At 36.8% G+C, this 26,290-nt stretch overlaps 1 protein-coding gene across 18 annotated transcripts in view; it reads left to right on the top strand.

The window, feature by feature from the left end:
• Positions 1-26,290, top strand: part of BCAS3 (BCAS3 microtubule associated cell migration factor) — a 703,320-nt gene that overhangs the window by 213,446 nt on the left and 463,584 nt on the right. For all 18 annotated transcript variants that reach the window (XM_054457118.2, XM_063655621.1, XM_054457116.2 and 15 more), the window contains exons 11-12: positions 4,982-5,065; positions 12,935-13,105. In XM_054457118.2, coding sequence (XP_054313093.1) covers positions 4,982-5,065; positions 12,935-13,105 — 255 coding nt within the window. The remainder of the gene's footprint in view (positions 1-4,981; positions 5,066-12,934; positions 13,106-26,290) is intronic.

A 26,290-nucleotide genomic window follows, 5' to 3' on the forward strand; every position in this document is an offset into this window, starting at 1 on the left:
TTTATCTGACTGGATTGTTTCAAAAGATCTGTCTTCAAGTTCTGAGATTCTCCCTTTTGCCTGATGTAGTCAGTTTTATTTTATTTATTTATTTATTTAGAGACAGGATCTCACTGATCTTACTCTGTCATCCAGGCTGAAGTTCACTGGTGCAATCACAGCTCACTGCAGCCTAGACCCCCCAGGACTCAGGTGATCCTCTTGCCTAAGCTTCCTGAGTAGCTGGGTCTACAGGTGTGTGCCACCACACCAGGCTAATTTTTTTTAATTTTAATTTTTTTTGGTAGAGATAGGGTCCGCCATGTTGCCCAAACTGGTCTTGAACTTCTGGGCTCAAGCAGTCTTCCTGCCTTGACCTCCCTAAGTGTTGGGATTACAGGCATGAACCACTGTACCTGGCCAGAATTTCTATTTGACTCTTTTAAAAATTATCTGTCTCTCTAGTAAATTTCTCATTTATATTCTGAATTGTTTTTCTGATTTTTCGGTATTGTTTTTCACAGTTCTCTTGTATCTCACAAGATTGTTTTAAATTATTATTTTGAGTCCTATAAATGGGCTCTCATAAATTTCTTTTTGATTGGAATCTGGCTGGAGAGTTATTGTGTTTCTTTGGAGGCATCATATTTTATTTTTCATGTTTCCTGTGTCTTTACATTGATATTTGCACATCTGGTGCAACAGTTACTTCTTCATATTTTTACATTTACTTTCGTAGAGGACTTTTTTTATTAATGAAGATATATCTATAGTACTGGTTGGATAGGACACTTTGGTCTTGATTCTGGGTGTGTGCAGTAATGTAGTCTGATTTTTTTTTCTGTATACATCATTAGGGGTATTTATTATTTACTTAATGAATTAGGGTGTGATTATTAGCGGTGGCTGTGGTGAAGTTTTGCTGGAGACTGGGATGCCAGGTTGGCTGTTCATCAGTATGCAGTGGTGGCAGCATTGGGCTGAGTGTGCCTATCCTTGTGCCCCAGAGTAGTGTACACTGGCACCTATATTGGTGGTTACAAGTGGGCTGATTCTTGGTCTTCCAGGTAGCTTGCTTGGATGCTGGAAGTGGCAGTGGTGAACAGTGTGGGTGGGCTGGTTCTTGGGCCCCTGGGCAGTCAGCGTAACATGGGTGATGACAGTAGCAGTGGCAAGATAATTCTTTTTGTTCCTAGTGGCATGTGTTGATGTTGGTGGTGGCTGCAGTGGTCTGGGGGTTCAGGAGGTAGTCTCCAGGCCTGTGGTTGGAGCTTGCAGGTAGGTGCCAGCTGTTGAGGCAGTGGCAGGGAGATAAGGCCCAACCTCAGACCCCCTGGAGGAGTGCTTATGTACCCAAAGAAGTGGATTGGGTTGGGCAGTCCCAAGGACCCTGGGTTATATGTTCTGTCTTTGGGAGTTGAAGGCAGAACTAGGCTGGGTGGGCTTGTTCTCAGGCTCCCCAATGATGAGAGCAGATACCAGCCATGGTGGGTGGGGACAGGGCAATCCTAGGATCAGTTTTTGGGTGAGGGGCCCTGAGGCTGCTTCTGGAGAGGGTAGGTCTGGCCTCAGTGGCCACAGCTAGGCTGGTAGGTGGGGAAAATGTGTCTCTTTCACACCCCACTCCCAGTGGGGCTCACCCCCCAATCCTGGTGGCAATGGCATATACCTGTCTCACCCCCATCCCTGGCTGCAGGAGCCTCTGCCCAGCTCACAACCAAGTCTTAGTGGCAACTCATGCCTGCTCATGTCTCAGTCTCTGGCCTGGCAGCACTTGCTTCCCTGCATTGGTAGCTGCTACCGCCAATGCTTTACTCGATTCTCAGCCCCTAGTGCAAGAATGTGCCCAGATCACACCCTAGTCCCAGCAGTGACAGCCTGAGTTTTTTTTTTTTTCCTGAGATGGAGTCGCGCTCTGTTGCGCAGGCTGGAGTGCAGTGGCGCTATCTCGGCTCACTGAAACCTCCACTTCTTGGGTTCATGCAGTTCTCCTGCCTCAGCCTTCTGAGTAGCTAGGATTACAGGCATGCACCACCATGCCTGGCTAATTTTTGTATTTTTCATAGAGACAGGGTTTCACCATGTTGGCCAGCCTGGTCTCTAACTCCTGACCTTGTGATCCGCCCACCTCAGCCTCCCAAAGTGCTGGGATTACAGGTGTGAGCCACCACTCCAGGCCCCTGAGTTTTTTGTTTTTTTTTTAATACCTCAGTCCCAGTGCTGCTAGGCCCCAGAGCAGCATGCCATCTGCCAAAAACCAAGTTTGAAAATGATGTCTTGCTGGGCATGGTGGCTTGTGCCTGTAGTTCCAGCTACTTGGGAGGCAGAGGTAGGAAGATTGCTTGAGTTCAGGAGCTCTGAGCTGTAGTGCACTATGCCAATCAGGTGTCTGCACTAAGTTCAGCATCAATATGGTGACCTCATAGGAGTAGGGGACCACCAGGTTGCCTAAGGAGGGGTGAACCAGCCCAGGTTGGAAATAGAGCAGGTCAAAATTCCCATGCTGATCAGTAGTGGGATTGCACCTATGAATAGCCACTGCACTCCAGCCTGTGCAACATAGTGAGACCCTGTCTCTTAAAAAAAAAAAAAAAAAAAAGAAAAGAAAAGAAAAATAAAATATTGTCTTGCTATAGCCACTTAGGTATCAGAAAGTGTACAGGACCCAGTACAAGCTCCCTCCCTGGAGCAGTTCTGTTGGAGAGTCTCCCAGCAGCTCCCTATGTTAAGTTTCAGGGCTTGGGCGGGTTGAGGGTCTCTTTGCTGGCTAAGATTGCATGGTTCCATGGTGGGGGATGTGGGCCGCTGGAATTCTCTTACTTACCCTTGCCTTGTGTTGGGAAGCCACTCCCAGCTCCCAGCCTATCCTAGCCAAGCAGGCTACCTGTCTTCCTTCTCCTACCTACTTTTGGTGTTTCCTGTTAGTTCTCTGTTGAATTCCAGTGTTTTACCTTGGACAGTGTATTTGAAGTGTGATTCTCTATGCACTGTTTTGGTTCTTCTAAGTGGAGGAGGTGAGCATGAAATGGTTTTTGACCAAAGTCTGTATCCCTTTCGTTCACAAAAGATAACATAGTATATATGCTCTTTGGCAAACTGCTTTTTTTTTCTTTTGCTTAACAATATTTCCTGGAAATTAGTTCATTTGATAGAATTTTGCACTATAGAAAATTCTGACTCATCTTTAATTTTGTTGAACCAAGATACAAATGTAATTTTCTGATGATTCTAAATTTTAGACCAAAATTTCTGACTTAGTTACTTTTGTGTAGAACTGCTGACTCAGTTGTAGTTGAATTTGAAAGGTAAGAATAGGGCTGGGCGTGGTGGCTCACTCCTGTAATCCTAGCACTTTGGGAGGCTAAGACTGGTGCATCACTTGAGGAGTTTGAGACCAGCCTGGCCAACATGGGGAAACCTCGTCTCTACTAAAAATAAACAAAAAAATGTCCAGGAGTGGTGGCATGTGCCTGTAATCCCAGCTACTTGGGAGGCTGAGGCAGGAGAATTACCTGAACCCAAGAGGCAGAGGTTGCAGTGAGCTGAAATCATACCACTGCACTCCAGCCTGGGTGATGGAGTGAGACTCTGTCTCTTAAAAAAAAAAAAAAAGAATAAGAGTGGTTTTTTTTGTTTTTTGTTTTTTTTTACGTATTTGTCCTTGAGTATTTTAATTACCAGAAGCAGGGAATAAGTAATAGCCGTTCTTTCCTTGCTCATGCAGCAGGAGGCAGCAAAGGAATAATTTTCATAATTATTTGAATGTGTATTTGTGGATGAATGAGCAAGAGAGAGATTCTTTTTATTTCCTAAAATGATCACTTTTCAAATTCTTTATATCTTACTCTATGTGAAAACACATTTGATGATCACCTATCATTTGGAAAATTCCTCACTTCTCTCTTTGAAATCTACTTAAGCAGTCATTCAGTGTGACATAACAGAGATAGCCTAAAAAAAAGTTGACTTTGCATATCATACTTTTAAGAGTGTTCCATTCTATTATAATATATTACTATTGCTTTCAGGGATGTTTAAAATAACAATGTCAGTAATGAAGAAAATTTTGAATTAAGAATAAAAGGATTACATATCAATCTTCATCAGAGGACCTGGTTTTAAACGATGTAAAGCATTTTTAATTTTTATGTTTTGTGAGATACAGATTCTTTGTGAATTCCAGAGGTTCTAAAAAACTCATAATGTGGTGCAGTTCTAATACTCTACCCTTGTCATTTTGTTTTTTAAAAATGTTAAACATACAAATCTGGCTAATGACATTTTTTGCTAAATATAGGAAGTAGAGGACCATTGGAGAATTTAATCCTGGTTTATTGCTTAGCATGTGAAATAATCATGCATATCAAAGTAGTGATTCACTTTGAAAATTGGCAGTTTGCTTTATTTACGTCAGTCACAAATAAGGGTATGTCTTTTTCATTCCTAATGGTAAAAGTTTAAGCTCTCTGAAGTGGACAGCTAATATAGGTGTCATAGTTGATTTATGCGTAATTTGTAACGCTTTTCCACGGACACAATTGAAAATGCAAATACGGCAAAATCTTTTGTCTACTTTTTATGTTTTCTTTTATAATCTTTGTGGAGGAATTAACAGGATAAAACATCTAATTTGTTAGCATGTCAGATATTTAAGTTAGGAAGTCATGTGTAAGTCCTTTGATTACGTTTTTAAAATTTATTTGTGGAAAGGCCACCAGACCCCAATCCTACCATTTCAGAGTTTATGGATTCTTAAAGACTATTCTTCTTGTAATGAAAACCATAGTTGAGCATGAAACTGCCTGAGTGGCACCAGTAGATTATAAAAAGGGGTAGAAGTGTCTCAGCAAAGCTTTTAGCTGTTTGTCTGAAATACATTCATGCAAACATTCCCACCCATTACCATCACTGTTCACGGTAAATAAGCTCTATCCTAATAGCCTGTAGAGTTAAACAGATTAATAGAAATGACTTTCTGCTTCTCTCTCTCTCTTTTTCTCAGTTGATTCGATGTCATCAGTCCCGTGGTGGAGCCTGTGGAGACAACATTCAGTCTTATACTGCCACAGTCATTAGTGCTGCTAAAGTGAGTACCTCCGAAATCTTGGAGAGTTGTGATTATGTGTAGTAATTGTTCAGATTTCTCTCCTGAATTATATTTTCTATTGTAATGATTGTAGTGCTTGTACTCATCCAATTTTAAATATTTTAAGTCTGTTAACTAGCTTCAAGACTGTTGTCTAATTAATACCACATTTGGAAGAAGCTTTCCATGTTTTAAACAGTGACTTCTGGATTCTCTGTGATTTGCATCATTCTGCCTACACTGACATCCCTTTGCATCTTTGAACATTTCAGAGTCTTCTTCTCGTGAAAAGAATATTATTCCCTATGAAAACTTGAGTCAGTCCCTCGTCACATTCAAAGATTCTTTTATATCAAGGGGCTGCCCCTTCATGTTTGTCAAGTGAGCTCTTTTTTTCATGTGTGTGAGGGTTAATTTTGATGATGTCTGGTAAACTTTATGCTGATTATAAGGTATTCTTGTAACCACTATCCTTTTGAATTGTGAAGTATACAACAAAACAATTCTAATAATAGGAATGACAGAGTGAATCTAAATGACAGCATATAATAGAAAGCACAACCATTCAGAAAAGAACAACAGTTTAAAGCAAACCACAGAGTGGGAATCAAAGGTCATACTGTTTTGTGTAAAACAAATACAAAAATACTTCATATTTGATCACAGACGCTTACATGATGTGCTTCAGAATGTGTTCCTTGGTTTGATGAGACAAGCATTACGTATTTTGCACCCAAAAGAGAATTAACCATTAGGTCTTTATGCCTATAGCACTATGAGTTTTAGATTTCAGAAATCTTTTTTCTTTTCTTAAGACAGGGTCTTGCTCTGTTGCTCAGGCTGGAGTGAACACCCACCTCAGCCTTCCAAGTAGCTGGGACTACAGGCGCATGCTGCCACGCCTGGTTTGTAGAGACAGAGTTTTGCCATGTTACCCAGGCTGGTCTTGAACTTCTGAGCTCAAGCAATCCACCCACCTCAGCCTCCCAAGTGCTGGGGTTACAGGTGTGCATCACCGCACCCAGCAATTGCAGAAATCTTAATAAAGATTGCTCACTTTTCTCCATTGTGTATAGAAAAATTATGATGGTTATTTCAATGAAGAGCTGAGAGAGAGTATTTAGAAAACATCTTCAGTATTAGTCTACTCACTTATCTACAAAATACAACAATGAGATCTTTTTCTCAAGTATTAGACTCCTTTTAGACTTGTCTGTCTCATACACATGGATCACGATAGTTCAGCTTATGATCATTTTCAGTAATTTTTAGCTATGGAATGGAGGATAACTTTTCAGCTCCTGTTTGCTATTCTTATGTGTTTATGTGCTTATATAAAAAGAAAGTGATCTTCATTCCATGTTTTGGACATGCTGGAGTGGACATGCTAGAGTGAGTGAGGCTGGACTTAAGATGTTTTAAAAATAAGTGCAGGGCTGGGCGCTGTGGCTCGTGCCTATAATCCCAGCACTTTGGGAGGCTGAGGCAGGCAGATCATGAGGTCAGGAGTTCAAGATCAGCCTGGCCGACATAGTGAAACCCTGTCTCTACTAAAAATACAAATATTAGCTGGGCATGGTGGCGGGTGCCTGTAGTCCCAGCTACTCGGGAGGCTGAGGCAGGAGAATTGCTTGAACCCAGGAGGTGGAGGTTTCAGTGAGCCGAGATCGCGCCACTGTACTCCAGCCTGGGCGACACAGCGAGACTCTGTCTCAAAAAAACACACACAAAAAAACAACAACAAAAAAAGTGCAAACTCCCCATTTTCTCATACCTCAGTATTGGGAACTGTGAGGCATATACTCATGTCTTCCACATTTAAGACTATGAAATTATGTTTAATATAACACTTTAGGGCTGGATGCTGTGCCTCATGCCTATAAGCCCAGCATTCTCGGAGGCTGAGGTGGGAGGATCACATGAGCTCAGGAATTTGAGACCAGCTGAGGCAATATAGTGAGACCCTGTCTCTACAAAAAAATTTAAAAATTATCTGAGTGTGGTGGTGCATGCCTGTTGTCCCAGCTACTCCAGAGGCTAAGGTGGGAAGATTGCTTGAGCATTGGAGGCCGAGGCTACAGTGAGCCATGATTGCGCCACTGCAATCTGTTTACTTTTCTTTTTGGGAGAATATAAGGGTTATTTTTTAAAAACTCACAAAGATGTCTCCAGACCTAGAAAACTTCTCTAGAGAATTCTTTTTAATATTTAAGAATAAACAATGGCAATATTACAAAGATTCTTCCAGAGAATAAGCAAAGTGAGATTATGCCTAATCTGGTTTGATGAAGCCAGATCACCTTAATACTAAAACTTTAGAAGAGCATTATAATACAAGAACACTACAGTCCAAATCAATGAACATAGAAGTGAAAAATCCTAAATAAAATATTTGCAGAAAAACAGCATTATGTAGGATACCATATATATTGTGTCATAGTCCATTTGGAATAAGAATATATGGACATAATTATAGTATAATATATAGGACACAATGTATGCTGTGTCACAATCCACTTGAGATAACAATATATAGGACACAATTCTTCAATATATAGGACGCTATATATTGTGTCACAATCCATTTGAGATAATCCACAATATAAGGCTGGTTTATCACTCAAGATCAATGAGCATAATTTGTACGTTTAACAGGAGAAAATTATATGCTTATCACCATAGATGAACAAAAAGTATTTGATAAAATTGAAAATATATTCATTGATAATATCTTAAATAGAGATAGTTTCTGGTTCTCTTGGTTTTTAAATTTTTCTCAAATTATCAAACTTGTTTAAACACAGTAAACCTGGTCATACCGAAGTCTGTTTCTGATAACTCTAATGTCTGGTTCCCTTTTGGGTCCGTTTCTGTTGTGTGTTGTTTCTGCTGGTTCTCATTTATTATGACTTGAGTCCTTGTGAAGTGGTGTCGTTTGTCTGGGGTAATACCCGAGTTTTGTTGTCTCATGCCAAGGAAATTGAAGATGCAGACACACAAGGAGTGGGTTTAAGAATGGAAGTTTAATAGGTGAAAGAAAGAAGAGAGCTTCCTCCTGCAGAGGGAGGGGGCCTGAGTGGGTTTCAGGATTGGGGCGAGATGTGATTGGTTTTATAGATGAGCTTGAGGAGGTGATGTTTGATTTACATAGGGTGTAGTGGGTTGGTTGGACCAGGTGTGCCATTTACATAGCACGTGTAAGAGGCTGGCTATCCCACCATAATCTTTTATTATGCAAATGGAGTCTCTGCCTGGCTGGTGCCATGTTGCCTGCACATGTGGTAAGAAAGAAAAGGTAAGAGGGAACCTCTGTGTTGAATATACCTGACTTCCAGATATCCCTTTTCTATTGGCACAGCTGCTGGCATTCACCTATGCAAGCTTCCAGCTTGCTTATCTATGCTTGTAGCTTGATCTTTCGGTCTGCTTTTTGTTAGAAAAGAAATTATTTGGGGTCTGATTTTTATTTAAAGGAAAACCTTGCTGAGGACTCCCTTACTCTCACTAACTGCCTAAATAATTTCTTTTTAACTCCTATTATCACTTGTTTGCCAGAATTTATTTCAAAACTTTTTAGAAAATAGTTTTGAGTTTGGGATGGACAGTGGAGTTCTGGGACAGTATCAGTCTTGAATAATAATCCAATTTCAGGGATTGAGATTATTTAAATGAAGTTCACCTGCAATAGCTGTGGTCACCTTATTGCTGTAGGTGGACTCTTCTGTTGTATATTTCTTTATGTTCAAACCCAAGCTTGGAGGGAATGTCACCAAGTAGACCCATTTGGCAGGCCTTTGACTCTCATAGATGATTTTCTAGTTCCATCTATCAAAAACACCACTTAGTTTCTTAGCACCCTACCTCCTGCTTCCTAGAATCACCAGATACCTCTAGGCCTAAATGCCCAGCTGAAATGTCTGGATTTCCTTATTCTTTCGGATTCTGACTTTGTAAGTCAGTACCTTCAAGTAGCATTTTACAAAAATACTCTCTTCGATTTTTCTAGTTATTCTCATTAGTGGAAATCAGATTGATCTGATTTTCCCAGCCTGTCATTATTGAAAATAGAAAATACATTTTCTTATTTCTTTTTTAACCATTTCTAGGTGATATATTTTTTGAGATGTAACATGGAGAGCATGTTAAAAAGCCATGTAGTATGTGCTCCTTAAGAAAAATACTTATCTTAAAGTAATTTTACAGTTATTTTATTAAGTCACTTTGTCTGAAAGTGTAATCATTACTCTTTTACTCTTTCTGATGACAGCTTCCCTTGTGGCTTAATAGAGGTTATTAACCACTTTGTTATATAGAAGGATTAATTATTAATTTTTTTGTCTTAAATTTTTTGTCTCACTGCAATTGTGAGGATAAATATATTCATTGCATATGCACTTGGAGCTCCTTAGAGGAAATAATCTTTTTTACATTTTCTGCATTTCCAAATACAACTTGCATAATATTTATGCTATTAATGTTTTTTCCTTTGATTTTCCAAGTAATTTGACTTTTCTCATAAAGAATATGAGAGTCATGAATTTTTTATGGTAGCGATGAAGAAAAAAAAATATTGAAATTGTTCAAATGAGATTATTTGACACATTTATAAAATCTTGGTCCATATTTTCTAGTTCCCTCATTACCGTCTTATTTTCATGTGTGTTAACCCCAGTGTGGTCAATTGATTTCATAAAAATGCCCCTGTTTTCTCTTGTTATCTGATAACTTCTTAATGACAACTAACAGCTTTTGTGAGAGCAGCACCATTAGCACTAATGGATAGGGGGGCCAACTGATATGGCATGGGAAAGGTTAAAGATGACTAGTGACCCTTCGGCAAATCTGCTTGCAGCAGAACAGAATAAGTACCGTGCTCATTTGAATTATAGGTCATAACGAATTTTCTCACACTTTCATTATAGTCTTTCATGTTCAGCTGTCTTACAGCTACAGTTTAGTTCTGTGAGTATTCGTGTGAAGATTCATCAGCGATTTAATGAACATTTTTATGTAGATACCTCAGATTGTGAGGACACTCAGTCTAATTTTTCATCTCCTTTTGGCCAGGTTATACTTCTCTATTCCTAATTTTTGCTGAGGCTTTATAATTTTTCATATATATTTGAGAAAATAGTCAGGTATATACGTACTCTGTCTACTAAAATTAATTGGAGAGACAAATCACTGTGAGGTGATTTAGATTTCCGTTAAATAACATTATCAGTTAACTTCTGGACACTAGTGCTCATAGATGTGCTTGGTGCTAACATGGAAACAAATTTACCCTAAAAGCAAGGGTCTTTACAAATGCAGAAAACTTCCAGCACTTTTCTCTAACACCCCTGACTCCCTGCATAGTTAATGGGTTATGATAAATAGTAGTATCTTGTAACTTGCTATACAAATTGCAGATTTGATGACTTAAATTTTGAGTTTAGATTTTTGTCCACTACTAAGACAACTCCATCAATAGTCATGTTTTTTTTTTTTTTTTTCCCTAGGAAATATCAAACACTCTTCACATAATATGAGCTGTTGACTATGAAATATACTGCTGTCTTCTCTCTCTCTGTGGATCTTTTTCCTGGTTCTCTTATGCTAACTTTTACTGTTGTGGTTTGCTTTGGTACACGTTACTTTCCACTTTTTATGTGCTCCAGTTCTTTTAGTTTTATTCCTTTTCATTGGTATAAGAGCATGAAGTAATAGGCTCGGGGCAAATGGGGAGGATATACAACCAAAGACTTTAAAACTAAAAGGCATTCCTTTGATAAAGGGATAGCCGCGTTTAAGTGGGAGCATCTCCATTAGCATTAATGGAGTGAGTACATCAGCTGAGGCATCTCAGAGGTTAATCAGGCTTCCTGGCCTGCTCTTGACATCAATACACTGTGGCGCCTGATTCTGTTGGTTCTTCAGAGGCTTACTTGACAACACTCTAACAGACTTTGTGTAAGTCATTTCTTGTGAATTATTGAAAGAAATGTTTGGCTGCTAATTGAGGAACGCTAATGTGTTTTATAATCACTGGAGTTTGAGTTTTTAGCACTAAACAAAACAGTTACAATTGATTTGTGGCTTTCTCTTGGTTTTAGTCTGCCATTAAATTATATCTTTTTGTTTGAATTCAGCATATGGCTTTGCTGGTCATTTTTATTTAAGTATTTATTAGTATATTATTATGGATTTTAATTTTTCCTGTTTTCCACCCGTCAGACATCTGTGTTTTGTATTCATTAATTGTGAGATCACAAGTAGTAACAGAAATAGATTACAAGGCAGTACAGGATAGTGTAAAAATCAGGCCCTGGAGACAGATGATCCCAGTTTTGAATTCTGACTTTGTCGTTGGGCTGTTTGAGCTTCCATTTTACTTAACTTCCCTAGCCTCGATTTTCTCTTTCATAAAATTGAAGTATCTGAGGAAATCTGTCAACATACTTTAAGTTAAGTGCCTTTCCCAGTCCCTAGTCCATAGAAAAGCCACCGTGGAAACATAGCTACCATAAAATAATGCATCTATTATTAGTGCTAGTTTTATGGTATTTTAATACAACATTTCTTTGGAAAATACTTCTCCCATTTTCAATTTTAATCTAATTATTGCTTATATCACATTTAGACCTCTATACACAACTGGCTTTGTGTACTATTTATGAATTAAAATTTGAAGTACCACGTATATAATAGTTTATATTTTCAAATTTAGCCATAGCATGTGCCAGAATTAGGTGAGGATTTTTTTTTCATAATTGTTTTAGAAAAGATAGTCACCTCATTGAAGATTAATCTGAAATATTTTAATGAAACTTTTTTTCCTACAACATGAGAATTGGAAAAATGTACCTATATTATTTAAAATGTAATTTTTGATATATCTAAGTATTCTAGGGTGCCTGTTTTGGTTCTAATGATGATACCCTTCTTCAGCAATGTGTGACTCACATATATTTGTCTTTATTTTAGCTTTCTTCCTTTCATTTTTTTTTCTGTAGACTCAGAAACTTGAAGCTTTCTTCCTTTCAGATGAAAAAACTTGCTATTTAGAAAAATGTTTCTATTAATCCATATGAGGATAATCAGAGGATATTTACATGGAAGAAAAAATATTTCATGAGTTAGTTTTACTTATATGTTTTGAATGAAATGGAGCTAAAATGTAATTATAAACATCTTAAGTTATCTTTAATTGAAATAATATAGTAGAAGCACCACATTTAATTGTTTTCTGTTACCAGATAGAAAATAACTCTCTTAACTAATTTAGTGTAATACTTCATTCATCCAGTAATTAATATCTTGGACAGAGACTGTGTTTTCCATATGCCAAATCTTGGTATACAGTATTATATAACAGCATATTCATAGATTTGCTTTGGAAGCACATTCTTTTCCACATAGGTATTCTACCAATGTCTCAGTCTTTTTCATACTAGAAGATAGATATACAATTAGAGTTATAATATTTCAAAGAATTGACCATTTCATAGTTTCTATTTCTTCCTATGTCATTGATTTTAAGATATATACATTAAGAGAAGGGAATGAAAGAAATATCTTTTATAAAAATATAATTGCACCCTTATGTAAAACAGAGCTCTTTAATTTTTTTAACTATGGCTTTATCCCTGCCATGGTGACTTTAGAGACTTTACTGATGCCATTCCCTCAAACTAATACTGATATTCTAATTAAAATTCAAGATCATTAGAAGTCAGACTAAATGTCTGTGACAGTTTACTGCTATATAAAAGATTGTAAGAGAATAAATAATTTAACATAATGATTAGGAAAATTAATAAAATGCATATTTCTATGTAGAATCCAAATACTGATGTGAAGTCATACATTTTACCTTTCATTGTACAGACGTTGAAAAGTGGCCTGACAATGGTAGGGAAAGTGGTGACTCAGCTGACAGGCACACTGCCTTCAGGTGTGACAGAAGATGACGTTGCTATCCACAGTAATTCACGGCGGAGCCCTTTGGTCCCAGGCATCATCACAGTTATTGACACAGAAACTGTCGGAGAGGGCCAGGTAAGAAGAACTTTTGGTGCATACAATGTGTGTTACTTGCAAAGATGGGGCTAAGATCAAGATTAGTCAAAATGTATTTGGCCTAGGAGATTATCAATTTGGAATTTTAGGAATTCAGATTATTTCAAATGAGGTTTTTCTTTAAAAATGATTAGTAACATGTTAGAACCTGCTGTTTTGAACATTATTAATGCATCAAACCTGAAGGTAAAGTCGAGGTTCTGAGAGATTCTCTTATCTGTGAGGACATTTGTTTAATAAATAAATATATAACGTTTAATACTGTTCTGTTCATAATATTCTTTTTTTCTTAACTTGCCACCCTAGAGACTCAATTATTGTTCCTTTTTTGTGTGTAATGACATTTGTCATAACCTAAATTATAAGATTAATAAATTACTTTTTCTTTTTCTTTTTCTTTCTTTCTTTCTTTTTTTTTTTTTTTGAGATGGAGCATCACTCTGTTGCCCAGGCTGGAGTGCAGTGGAGTGATCTCGGCTCACTGCAACCTCTGCCTCCTGGATTCAACGGATTCTCCTGCCTCAGCCTCCCAAGTAGCTGGGATTATAGGCACGTGCCACCACCATGCCCAGCTAATTTTTGTATTTTTATTATTTATTCATTGAGGCAGAGTCTTGCTCTGTCGCCCAAGCTAGAGTGCAGTGGCACGATCTTGGCTCACTGCAACCTCCACCTCCTGGGTTCAAGCAATTCTCCTGCCTCAGCCTTCCAGGTAGCTGGGATATAGGTGCATGCCTCCATGCCCAGCTGATTTTTGTATTTTTTTGTAGAGTTGGGTTTCTCCATGTTGGCCAGGCTGGTCTCGAACTCCTGACCGCAAGTGATCTGCCCGCCTTGGCCTCCCAAAGTGCTGGGATTACAGGCATGAGCCACCGCGCCCAGCCTTAATTTTTGTATTTTTGGTAGAGATGCGGTTTCGCCGTGTTGGCCTGGCTGGTCTTGAACTCCTGGCCTCAGGTGATATGCCCGCCTCGGCCTCCCAAAGTGCTAGGATTACAGGCATGAGCCACTGCTCCCAGCCATATAAATTTTGTTTTAAAGGCAGGACCATACCTATTTGGAGGAATTTATAAACAAATTAATTAATAGTTGCAACTTACACAATTTACTGAGTAGTATCAAAATTTATAACAGATGTTTTCTTATCAATATAAAAATATGTGAAATCTTAAAGTAGCATATAAGAATACATACATGGCAGTAGCTTATTATAAAATCTTGTATCTTCAGATACAGCGTTCTGTAATTTTAAAAATCTAGCTTCAGAAACATTTACAATGAGTGATCATAAGCACGGAAATACATGTTATATTTGCATATAAATCTTGCTGGTAAGGTATCATTTGCACTCATTTTCCCCCATGCACTCATAAACTCTATTTTCGTTTGTGTCATAGTTTTCATTTTAAATATACTTTTCTTAAAGGAAGGTAATTTTTTTATTCTGTTAGTGTGTGATCGTTGATATAAAAATACAATCTAGAATCAATTCCTAGAATGAGATAGGAGTAGGGCAGTTTTGGTGAAATAAAATTCCTTTTAGTTTTTATATAGAATATATATTTAATTTCGTATTCAGAGCACTATGCTTAGAAACTATGTGAGCTGTTAAGGTATTAGCCTTAAATATTGCATATGTTTTGAGAAAATCTGTTTCCAGTATATATGGGTTGGCGTCATGATGAAAAATTACATTTGGCAGCTACTTATGTGCTAGTTCCTATAGTAAGATTAACAGCATTTCAAGAAAGTTTTTCTGCAATTAAAACAGAAAAACTTTGAAATTCTGGGTTATTAAATTTGGCTCTTGTATTTTACTTGAAATCTGAATAATTCTCTGCCTCTCCTGTCTTAACTTTGTCGTTAGCCAAATATGTTACAGATTCGTATTTTTTTAATGAAGTGCTAGAAAACTTTTCAGTTGACTCTAATGACCTTGTGTTTATTAGTTGATGTGGATACACACAAATGTTCTCTTTTTTAATTGAAATGAAATGTATAAACCTTTAGTGTTGTGAGTGTTAGAGTAAAAAAATTCCTTTTGTTCTTTGATTTTTTGATTTTTAATTAATTCACCTACAAGGCCACCCACATTTATTGGGTAGTAACAACTCTCCTCAACATTGTCTAGGACCATACATCTGTTAAAGATCTAGCATTTGTTGATGGAGAGATTTGGGATTATTTCAAAATAGAAAATGTTGTCTCAGTATTTTTGATGAAATAGAAGTGTAATTCATGTATTTATTTTGTTAAATAGAAGTATGGGGACATAGAATTATATTAAAATATAACATTTAGGCCTTATGTTTAAAAATGTGGTTTAATTTTTTTCTTCAAGTTCATTAACTTTTTATGACCCTGAAAAAGGAAGTCGTAATTTTGGAGTATGGAAATGGACTATAGATTGGAGAGTTGCAAAAGTTCATTTGTCTGTGATAAATGCATTGATAACACTTGAAACAAATATGTTTATTAAGAAGAATCATAGAAATGTTAACTTTGAAAAGTTAAGAAACTTAAATGTTGTTCAACATGGAACATTCTACCTTTTCTGTTACTGGTTGGTAGCTCCAATCTTCCACTTATGACATATTCTGAAATTTTAACTTGATTAAAAAATTCTGTTAGAGGACAGGAAAGAAATTGATTTTCAATAAAAGGTAAATTAGTATGTACATTTTTAAAAAAATTATAATTTTTAAAGCAACAAGATCTGTGCAGTATAATTCTGTCTTTCTTTTAATTAACATGAATCTGTTTTTTGTCAATAAAATGTTTTTGTCTCTGATAAGTAGTTCAGTTGGAGTACAGGCTGTTTTTAGATTATGCTGGATTGTATTAAAACTACAGTGGTTAATGTCTTAGATTTATCGCTTTTAGCCCCTTCCGCTGATGTTTAGCCTAAACTGTAATGTTTTTCCTTTTCCAAATACAACTCAGATTGTATATGAAAAGCTGATAATACATTGACTTTTGCTGTTTAAATCCCTTGAGCCTTTAATAATGATTTTTTTTGTGTTTACAATGGTAGTGTATAAAATCGGATTCACCATCCTTCTGATGCCGTATTGATTAGTTTGATTTTATGGTGATGGGATCATTGTGTGTTAACTGCATTAAGGAGGAATGGATTTGATTGACTTTGCATCCATTTTTATCTGTGTTACTTTCATGTTTTATTTAAAAGCATTTCTTGACCAGAATAAGTTAAGTGGTATACTTTGCTTTTTACATGTTTATATGATTGAAGTTAGCAATGTGGCAAAATCTCTAATGGAAATAAAATGCTTCAGAATGATGACAGAAATCTGAGCTATTTCTTGCCTGGAGAACAAGTGTTATTCATAATAATTTAATAGCTTCTGAGGTGTTTTGTTCATGTGATGAAGGCTTATCCACCTTGTATCAATTCATGGGCTCTGCTTTGTTTAATGTAGTCAAGTTGTTAATACAGACTTAAGAGTTCATCCTACTATGATAAGTGGTGAGTGAAGATTACATGTCTTAGGAAAATTATACTGGAATATCTCTGACATTAATGGTTTAATGTTTTAGGCTAGGTGATGATGCAATGGAGAAGATTCTTCCAAAAGTATCTGGTTGTTTATATTTGTGAAGTCCATAAAGAGAACATTCAAAGAATCTTATGTAGTGGTAAGATTAATGTGCCTTTTTGCTGGATGGCTTTCTGTCTTTATTATTGCCATCAAATTGAATACTCAATGCCAATTGTATTGGAAGGAGACATACAGGGTGTAGGGTTATAATATACGAAAGGAAAGGGAATCTTGTAGATAAAGTTTAAAGTAGAAAAATGGGCAAAAGATAGAAATAGATGTTTCACAGAAAAAATAAAATACGGTTGACCATTGAACAACATGGGTTTGAACTGCACAGGTCTACTTATATGTGGATTTTCTCTGTCACCACCAGCCCTTAGACAGCAAGACCAACCCCTTCTCTTCCTCCCTTTCCTCCTCCTCCTCAGCCTACTCATAGTGAAGACAATGAAAATGAAGACCTTTATAACTGATTCACTTCCACTTAATGAACAGTAAATATATTTTCTCTTACTTTATTATAAGAATATAATCTATAATACATATAACATATGAAATATGTGTTAATTGACAATTTTTCTCATCAGTTAGGCTTCCAGTCAATAGTAGGCTATTAGTAGTTAAGTATTGGAGGAGCGAAAGTCATATGCAGATTTTCAGCTGTGCAGGGGGTCAGCACTTGTAAACATGAGTTGTTCAGAGGTCAACTATACATGTAAATGATATAAAATATACCCATAACTTCACTTGTTATTAATGAGAAAGCTGCAAATTAAAACTGAGATACCATTTTTTACTTATCAGAAACTGAGCCGCTCAAAAGCTTGCAATATATTGTGTATGTTTATTAGTTTTGAAGTAATTATAGACTCACAGTGAGTTGCACATGCCTTTCATCTTACTTCCTCCAGCTTAACCTGAATGATGATATATTTGTAGCCATAGTATAGTACCAAAACAAGAAAATTTTCTGAGTGATGTGGGTTAAAAAAAAAAAACAACTCAGAAAATGGACAATGATACACTCTGTTAACTAGGCTACAGGTCTTAATCAGTTTTCTCTATTTGTTTAACCTGCATTCATTGGTGTGTTTATGTGGGCATGTGTAGGGCTGTGAAATTTTATCCCATGCGTACATTCATGTAACCCCCACCACAGTTAAGATACGGGACTGTTCTAAACTGTTTCATCAACATATACTTCTTTGTATTTCATGGCCATCCCTCATCCCACCCCATCCCTTTTTCCTGATAAACACTAATCTGTTTTCCACCTCTATAGTTTTATGACTCTGACAATGTTATGCAAATTGAATAATATATTATGTAATATTTTAAGATGGGCGTTTTACACTAAATATATTGTCTTTGAAGTCCATTCAGGTTGCAACATGTAGTTCGTACTTTTTTTCTTTTCTTTTCTTTTTTGAGACAGTGTCTCTCTCTGTCGCCCAGGCTGGAGTGCAGTGGCGCAATCTTGGCTCACTGCAAGCTCTGCCTCCTGGGTTCACGCCATTCTCCTGCCTCAGCCTCCTGAGTAGCTGGGACTACAGGTGCCCGCCACCACACCTGGCTAATTTTATGTATTTTTTAGTAGAGACGGGGTTTCACCATGTTAGCCAGGATGGTCTCAATCTCCTGACCTCGTGATCTGCCCACCTCGGCCTCCCAAAGTGCTGGGATTACAGGTGTAAGCCACCACGCCCAGCTGTAGTTTGTACTTTTCAATCACTCTGCTGTATTCCATTGTATGAATGTGTCAGTTTGTTCAATTATTCACCTCTTGAAGGACATTTGCATTGTTTCTAGCATTTTTCTATTATGAATAAAGCTGTCGTGATTATTTGTGTAAAGGTTTTTAATGTGGATATGTTTTCATTTCTCTGTAAATGCCCGAGAGTATTGCTGAGTTGTATAAGTGCACTTTTAGAAAGGAAATGTGCAACTGTTTTTCAAAGTGCCTGTGCTGGTTTATATTCCCACCAGCACTGTCTGATAGACAGCAGATTCCCCAGCTGAATCCATGGAAGCTGAAGGAAGTGGTACAATATCTTTAAAGTACTGAAATAAATGAACTGGTAGCCCCAAATTCCATTTGTAGTGAAAATATACTTCAGAAATGAAAGGGAAATAAAGGCATTCTTAGAAAAAGGAAAACTAAGAGAACCTATCACTCACAGATCAACTCTTAAAAATGGCAAAAAGAAGTTTTCCAAGGAAATGACAATAAAAGAAGGCTTAGAACTTCAGAAATGAAAGAACAACAATGGGGTGGGTAAAAATAAAGGTATATGTAAGATATCCTTCTTAATGAATTTATAAGATTATATTTGATGATTGCGTTAGAAATTGTAACATCATCTGATGTGTGTTGATCGATGTATGTGTAAGAAATACTTAATATTTTTATATTTTAAAAAATGGGGACATAAATTGAACCTTATAAAAATCAAAATTTATGCTACAGTGGACACAATCAAGAAAATGAAAAGACAACTCACAGAAGGGGAGAAAATATTTGTAAATCATATTTTTGATAAGGTACCAGTATTCACAATATATAAAGAACTCTTGTAACTCAAAAATAAAAAGACTACCTAATTTTCAATGAGCAATGGATTTGAATAAACATTTCTTTGAAAAAGATATACTTGTGGCTGATAAGCAGAAATTGGGACCCTTCTAAGCTGCTAGTCAGAACTGTGCATTCACTTTGTAAAAGGGTTTCAAAGTTCTTCCCAAAATGTTAAACAGTTATATGACTAATATATATCCACAATAAAACTCTGAATATTTGCAGCATTGTTTGCAATAGCCAAAAAGTAGAAAAAATCTAAATATTCATCAACTGATGAATGGGTGGATAAATAAAATGTGGTATATGCAAACAATATAATATTATTTAACAATATAAAATGTACATTTTAGTGGCATTAAGTACATTTGTAATGTTATATAATTATCAGTACAGGTACTATCCCTTTCCAAAACTTTTTCACCATCTGAAACTGAAAGTCTCTGCCCATTAAACAATAACTTCCCAGTACTCTGTTTCCCAGGCCCTGGTAACCAGCATTCTACTTTCTGTGTTTGAATTTGCCTGTTTCTAGGTACATCACATAGTGCAATCCCACAATATTCGTCCTTTTGTGTCTGGTTTATTTCACTTAGCGTAATATTTTCAAGGTTCATACCTGTCGTAACATATATCAGAATTTCATACTTTTTAAAGGCTCCATAATATTCCATTGAATGTGTATACTACATTTTGTTTATCCATTTATTAATTGATGGACATTTGGCTTACTTCTACCTTTTGCCATTTTTTTTTTTTCTTTTTTTTGAGATAGAGTCTTGCTCTGTTACCAAGGCTGGAGTGCAGTGGCACAATGTTGGCTCACTGCAACTGCTGCCTCCTGGGTTCAAGCGATTCTCTTGCCTCAGCCTCCCAAGTAGCTGGATTACAGGCATCTGCCACCATGTCTGGCTAATTCTTGTATTTTTTGTAGAGACAAGGTTTCGCTATATTGGCTAGGCTGGTCTCAAACTCCTGACCTCAAGTGATCTGCCTGCCTTGGTCTCCCAAAGTTCTGGGATTACAAGCATGAGCTACCGTGCCCCGCCACCTTTTGCCAATTTTGAATAATGCCTGTGTGAACATTGGTGGACACGTTTCTAATTGAGTCTCTACTTGTAATACTTTTGGTTATGTACCTAAAAGTCAAATTGCTGGATCATATGGTAATTCTATATTTAATTTTTTGAGGAATTACCAAACTATTTTTCACAGTGGCTGGACCATTTTACATTCCCACCAGCGAATGTCCAGTGATGGATAAGGGTCTCAATTTCTTGTATATCCTTACCCCAACACTAGTTATTTTTCTTTTTAAAAATAATGGCCATCCTAATGATGTAAATGGCCATCCTAATGAGTGCAAAGTAGTATCTCATCATGATTTTAATTTGCATTTACCTAAGGAATAGTGATGCTAATCCTCTTTTCATTTGCTTATTGGCCATTTGGTTATCTTTAAAAAATTGATACGTAATATTTGTACATATTTTTGGGGTACATGTGATATTTTGTTATATGCATAGAACGTGTAATCATCAAATCAGGGTATTTAGGATATATATCACCATGAGCACTTAGCATTTCTATGTGTAGAGAACGTTTTAAGTCCTCACTACTAGCTGTTTTTAAATGTACCATGTATTGTTGTTAACTATTGTCACTCTGCTATGTAATGTTAGAACTTATTCCTTTGATCTAAGTGTACATTTGTACCCAACCTGTCTTTCTTCATTCTTTTTTCTTTTTCTTTTATCTGACTGGGTTAGTTTGAAAGGCCTGTCTTGTCAAACTGAAATCTCTTTCTTCTGTTTCATCTAGTCTATTGTTGAAGCTTCCCAATTTTTTTTTTTGAGCAGAGTCTTGCTCTGTCACCCACGCTGGAGTGCAGTGGCGCAATCTTGGCTCACTGCAAGCTCCGCCTCCTGGGTTCACGCCATTCTCCTGCCTAAGCCTCCCGAGTTGCTGGGACTACAGGCGCCTGCCACCATGCCCAGCTAATTTTGTGTATTTTTTAGTAGAGACAGAGTTTCACCATGTTAGCCAGGATGGTCTCGTGTTAGCCAGGATGGGCACGATCTCCTGACCTCGTGATCCACCCACCTCAGCCTCCCAAAGTGCTGGGATTACAGGTGTGAGCCACCACACCCGGCCTCACTTGTATTTTTATGTCATTCATTGAGTTATTCAGTTTATGGATTTCTGTTTGGTTCTTTCTTATGAGATCTATCTCTTTGGTGAATTTCTTTTTCATATCCTGAATTGTTTTTCTTTTTTTTTTGTAATGTTGTCTGTGTCTGCTTGTATCCCACTGGGCTTGTTTAATATCATTATTTTTCAATTCGTTTTCAGGGATTTTATACATTTTTTGGGGGGTTAAAACCTATTGTTGGCGAATTGTGTTTCTTTGGAGGTGTCATATTTCCTTGCTTTTTCATATTTTTTGTGTCCTTTCATTGATATCTGTGCGTCAGGTATAACACTTCTCATTTTTTTTTTCTTGAGACGAAGGCTCACTCTGTTGCCAGGTTGGAGTGGTGCAGTGGTGCGATCTCAGTTCACTGCAACCTCTGCCTCATGGGTTTAAGTGATTCTCCTGCCTCAGCCTCCTGAGTATCTGGGACTACAGGTGTGTGCCACCACGTCCAGCTAATTTTTGTATTTTTAGTAGAGACGAGGTTTCACCATGTTGGCCAGGATGGTCTCGATCTCTTGAGCTCGTGATCCACCCGCCTTGGCCTCCCAAAGTGCTGGGATTACAGGCGTGAGCCACCGTGCCCGGCCCACTTCTAATTTTTAAAATTGGCTTTCATAGGGGAAGGCTTTTTCCTGTTTTTTTTTTTTTAAATAATGACAAGTTATTTTTAAATTGGTAATACATAGGAAGATGATAACTCAAAGGAGTAGGTAGCAGATGCCAGTATATTCAATCAATGAGCTGTATTTTACTGGAATTTAATCAATATTAACCTGAAATAGATGATAAGTTAATATGCATATTATAATCCCTCCAACTACCACTAAGAAATTACTCAGAAAAAGTAACAGAGGACTTAAAATATTAATGCTAAAGATATTTTCTAAACACAAAAGAAGAAGATAGGAGGAACAACAAACACCTAAGACATATAAATATACATAGCAAAATGGCAAACTTAAAATCCAATTATACCAACAATATACTAATGGCAAATGTGTCAGACCCAAATTGCTTCAGATTCAAAGACCACTTGTTTGAAAATAAAATGATGGTAAAAAATACGTGACATGCTTTAAAAATTTTAATGTAAGACCTCAAACTAAAAATCATAGATGAAAACCTAGGAAATACCCTTTTTGACATCTGCTTCGGTAAATAATTTTTGGCTGAGTCCCCAAAAGCAATTGCAACAAAAAACAAATATTGACAAGTGCCACCTGATTAAACTAAAGAGCTTCTGGACAGCAAAAGAAACTATCAACAGAAAAAACAGACAACTACTGAATGGGAGAAAATATTTGCAAATGGTTTATCTGATAAAGGTCTAATATCCAGCATCTATAAGGAACTTAAATCAACAAGAACAAATAACCCCATTAAAAGTGGGCAAAGGACACACAGACACTTCTTAAAAGAAGACATACGTATGGGCCAACAAACATGGAAAAATGCTCATCATCTCTCATCATCAGGGAAATGCTAATCAAAACCACATGAGATGCCATCTTAACACCAGTCAGAATGGCTGTTATTAAAAAGTCAAAAACCGGCTGGGCCTGGTGGCTCATGCCTGTAATCCCAGCACTTTGGGAGGCCAAGGCAGGGAGATCACAAGGTCGGGAGATCAAGACCATCCTGGCTAACACAGTGAAATCCCATCTCTACTAAAAACACAAAAAATTAGCTGGACATGGTGGCGGGTGCCCATAGTCCCAGCTACTCAGGAGGCTGAGGCAGGAGAATCGCTTGAACCTGGGAGGCAGAGGTTGCAGTGAGCCGAGATCATGCCACTGCACTCCAGCCTGGGCGACAGAGCAAGACTCCATCTCTAACAACAACAACAACAACAACAACAACAATAACAACAACAACAGATGCTGGTGGGGCTGTGGAGAAAAGGGAACACGTATACACTGCTGGTGGGCGTCTGAATTAGTTCAGCCACTGTGGAAAGCAGTTTGGAGACTTCTCAAAGAACTTAAACAGAGCTACCATTTGACCCAGCAATCCCACTAATGGTTATATACCCACAGGAAAATAAATGGCTCTACCAAAAAGAGACATGTACTTGTATATTAATCACCATGCTATTAACAATAGCAAAGACATGGAATCAGCCTAAGTACCCACCAGCAGTGGATTGAATAAAGGAAATGTGTTATACATACACCATGGAATACTACACAGCCATAAGGAGAATGAAATCATGTCATTTACAGCAACATGTATGGAGCTGGAGGCCAAAATCTTAAGCAAATTAATGGAGAAATGAAAAACCAAATACTCCATGTTCTCACTTATAAGTGGGAGCTAAACGTTGACCACACATGGACATCAACATGGGAACTATTAATAGACACTGCAAACTACTAGAGTGCGGAGGGAGGAAGGAGGAGTATGAGTTCCTATTGGGTGCTATGCTCACTACCTGGGTGCAATATGTCCGTGTAACAAACCTGCACATGCACCCCTTGTATCTAAAAGTTGAAATTTAAAAAAATATATCATGTAAACAATAACCATAATAGAATTAGAGTGGCCATAGTAATATTAAAGACTTTACGTCAAGAAGTATTACTGGAGTAAAAGAGAGACATTTCATTCGCGATAAAAGGGTCAATATAATAAAACAATTGTTAATACATAATACAGATAAAACTTTTTTCTTTTTTTTTCTCAGTAATACTTGTTCAGGAAAACCACTATTAATATGTATAATTAATAAAACAATTATTAGTATATAAATACCTAACAACACAGCCCCTAAAAACATTGAACAAAATCTGACAAAATTGAAAGAAGACATTTTAGTTCTTTTTTTTTTTTTTTTTTGAGACAGAGTCTCGCTCTGTTGCCCAGGCTGGGGTGCAATGGTGCAATCTCAGCTCACTGCAACCTCCGCCTCCTAGATTCAAGCAATTCTCCTGCCTCAGCCTCCTGAGTAGCTAGGATTACAGGTACGCACCACCAGGCCTGGCTAATTTTTGTATTTTTAGTAGAGACAAGGTTTCACCATATTGGTCAGGCTGGTCTCGAACTCCTGACCTCGTGATCCCCCCACATCGGCCTCCCAAAGTGCTGGGATTACAGGCATGAGCCACCGCGCCCAGCCCAATTTTAGCTCTTTATTACAGCTCAAGATTTCCATAATTTATTCTCATTAGTTGATAGGAATAAGCACTCTGTAATTTTCCCCATGCATGTTAGTAAACATGTATGACTATTTCTCTGTTAAAAAATAATTGATAGAACAACTAGATAGAAAATTAGAAAAGACTTAGAAGACATGATTAACACTATTTTCTAACTTGACCGCCCAAAACTGCAGAATGCACATTATTTTCAAAAACATCTGGGACATTCATTGTACATGATAGAACAGATGCTTGGCCATGAAACAAATCTTAATAACTTTAAAAGGATTAAAGTCATGCGGAGTATTTCTCTAAGGACAATGGAAATCAATAACAAAATTCAATTTGGGGAATCTCCAAATATTTGGAAATAAAACGCACTTGTAAATAACTCATGGGTCAAAGAAAGAAGCTTAGGGACATTAGCAAATATTTTGAATTGAATGAAAATGAAAACAATGTATAAAAATTTATGGAGTATAACTATAGTATTATATGGAAGAAAATTTACAGCTTTAAATGCTTATATTAGGACAAGAAAATGGCCTGAAATTAATAATCTAAGTGTTTCCCTTAAAAGATTATAAAAAGAAGAGCAAATTATAACCAATGCAAGACTAATGAAGCAAATAATAAAGATCTGGATAGAAGCTGATGGAACAGCAAACAGTGAAATATTGGAAAAGTCTAAAATTGGTTATTTGAAAAGATCAATATAATCAATGTATTTGTAGCTAGATTGAATCAGAAGTTCTAGCTAGATCAATAAGGTGTAAAGATCTGACAGGATAACGTTTCAGACATTTTTATGATGGCTTGTTGTGATGGTTATGATATTGTATAGCATGATTGAACTGTACAGTTAAAACGGGTAGCTTTTATGGTGTGCAAGTTGTATCTTTGTAAAGCTTTCACTCACACAAATACTATCTCGGTGCTTAAGTACATTTTTTTTGGGGCTGTATTTGCATATATGTTGTAACTGATAAAATAACTGTTCTGGTCATTTGCTCTGTATCTTTCAGGGCAGGAATAACATTTGGTTTATATTCTGAGCTCTAAGCAGAGTATTTTACACATAGTAAGACTTGACTCTAACATGCATTTTTGAAAGAAAAAAAAATAGCATTGCCAGTGTAGGACAACTTCCAAGGCTACTTAAAATCAAATTTCTCTGTGTCTAAATATTATGATCCAAAATTGGTGTAACATGTTTTCTTTCTGAAACATTAGATAAGTAAAACAATTTTTAAAAAGTTGTTGAACTTATGATGGGAAATTATATGGAATATAAATTATATTTCAGTGTAGCCTTAAAAATTAAGAGGAGTGAATAAAAGAAACTCCATTTGAGATACAGAGGTACCTCTTCTAATGTACCTCTGCTTTTGTGATTTGATAGTCATTTCAAAGAAGTTCTATTTCTCTCTATAAACTGAGAGTTGAAGAACACGACTTTCATACTATAATATGAAAATATTATTGGATGATTATACACCTGTTTATTTATGTTTAACAAATTATGTTGTTTTCTCCCTGTTCTTATATTTCAATAATGGGCAAAAAATTGTGATTTCCCAGCAGATCCCATAACACAGTAAGACCTGTATTTCCTGTCCTTGGATAAAGCGCTAAGTGATTACATTTTGTAAAGAATTGAAAATAGTTGATTGTATCATTTTTTTTTCCTCT

This window comes from Pongo pygmaeus, chromosome 19, assembly GCF_028885625.2.
Source record: "Pongo pygmaeus isolate AG05252 chromosome 19, NHGRI_mPonPyg2-v2.0_pri, whole genome shotgun sequence".
NCBI lineage: Eukaryota > Metazoa > Chordata > Mammalia > Primates > Hominidae > Pongo > Pongo pygmaeus.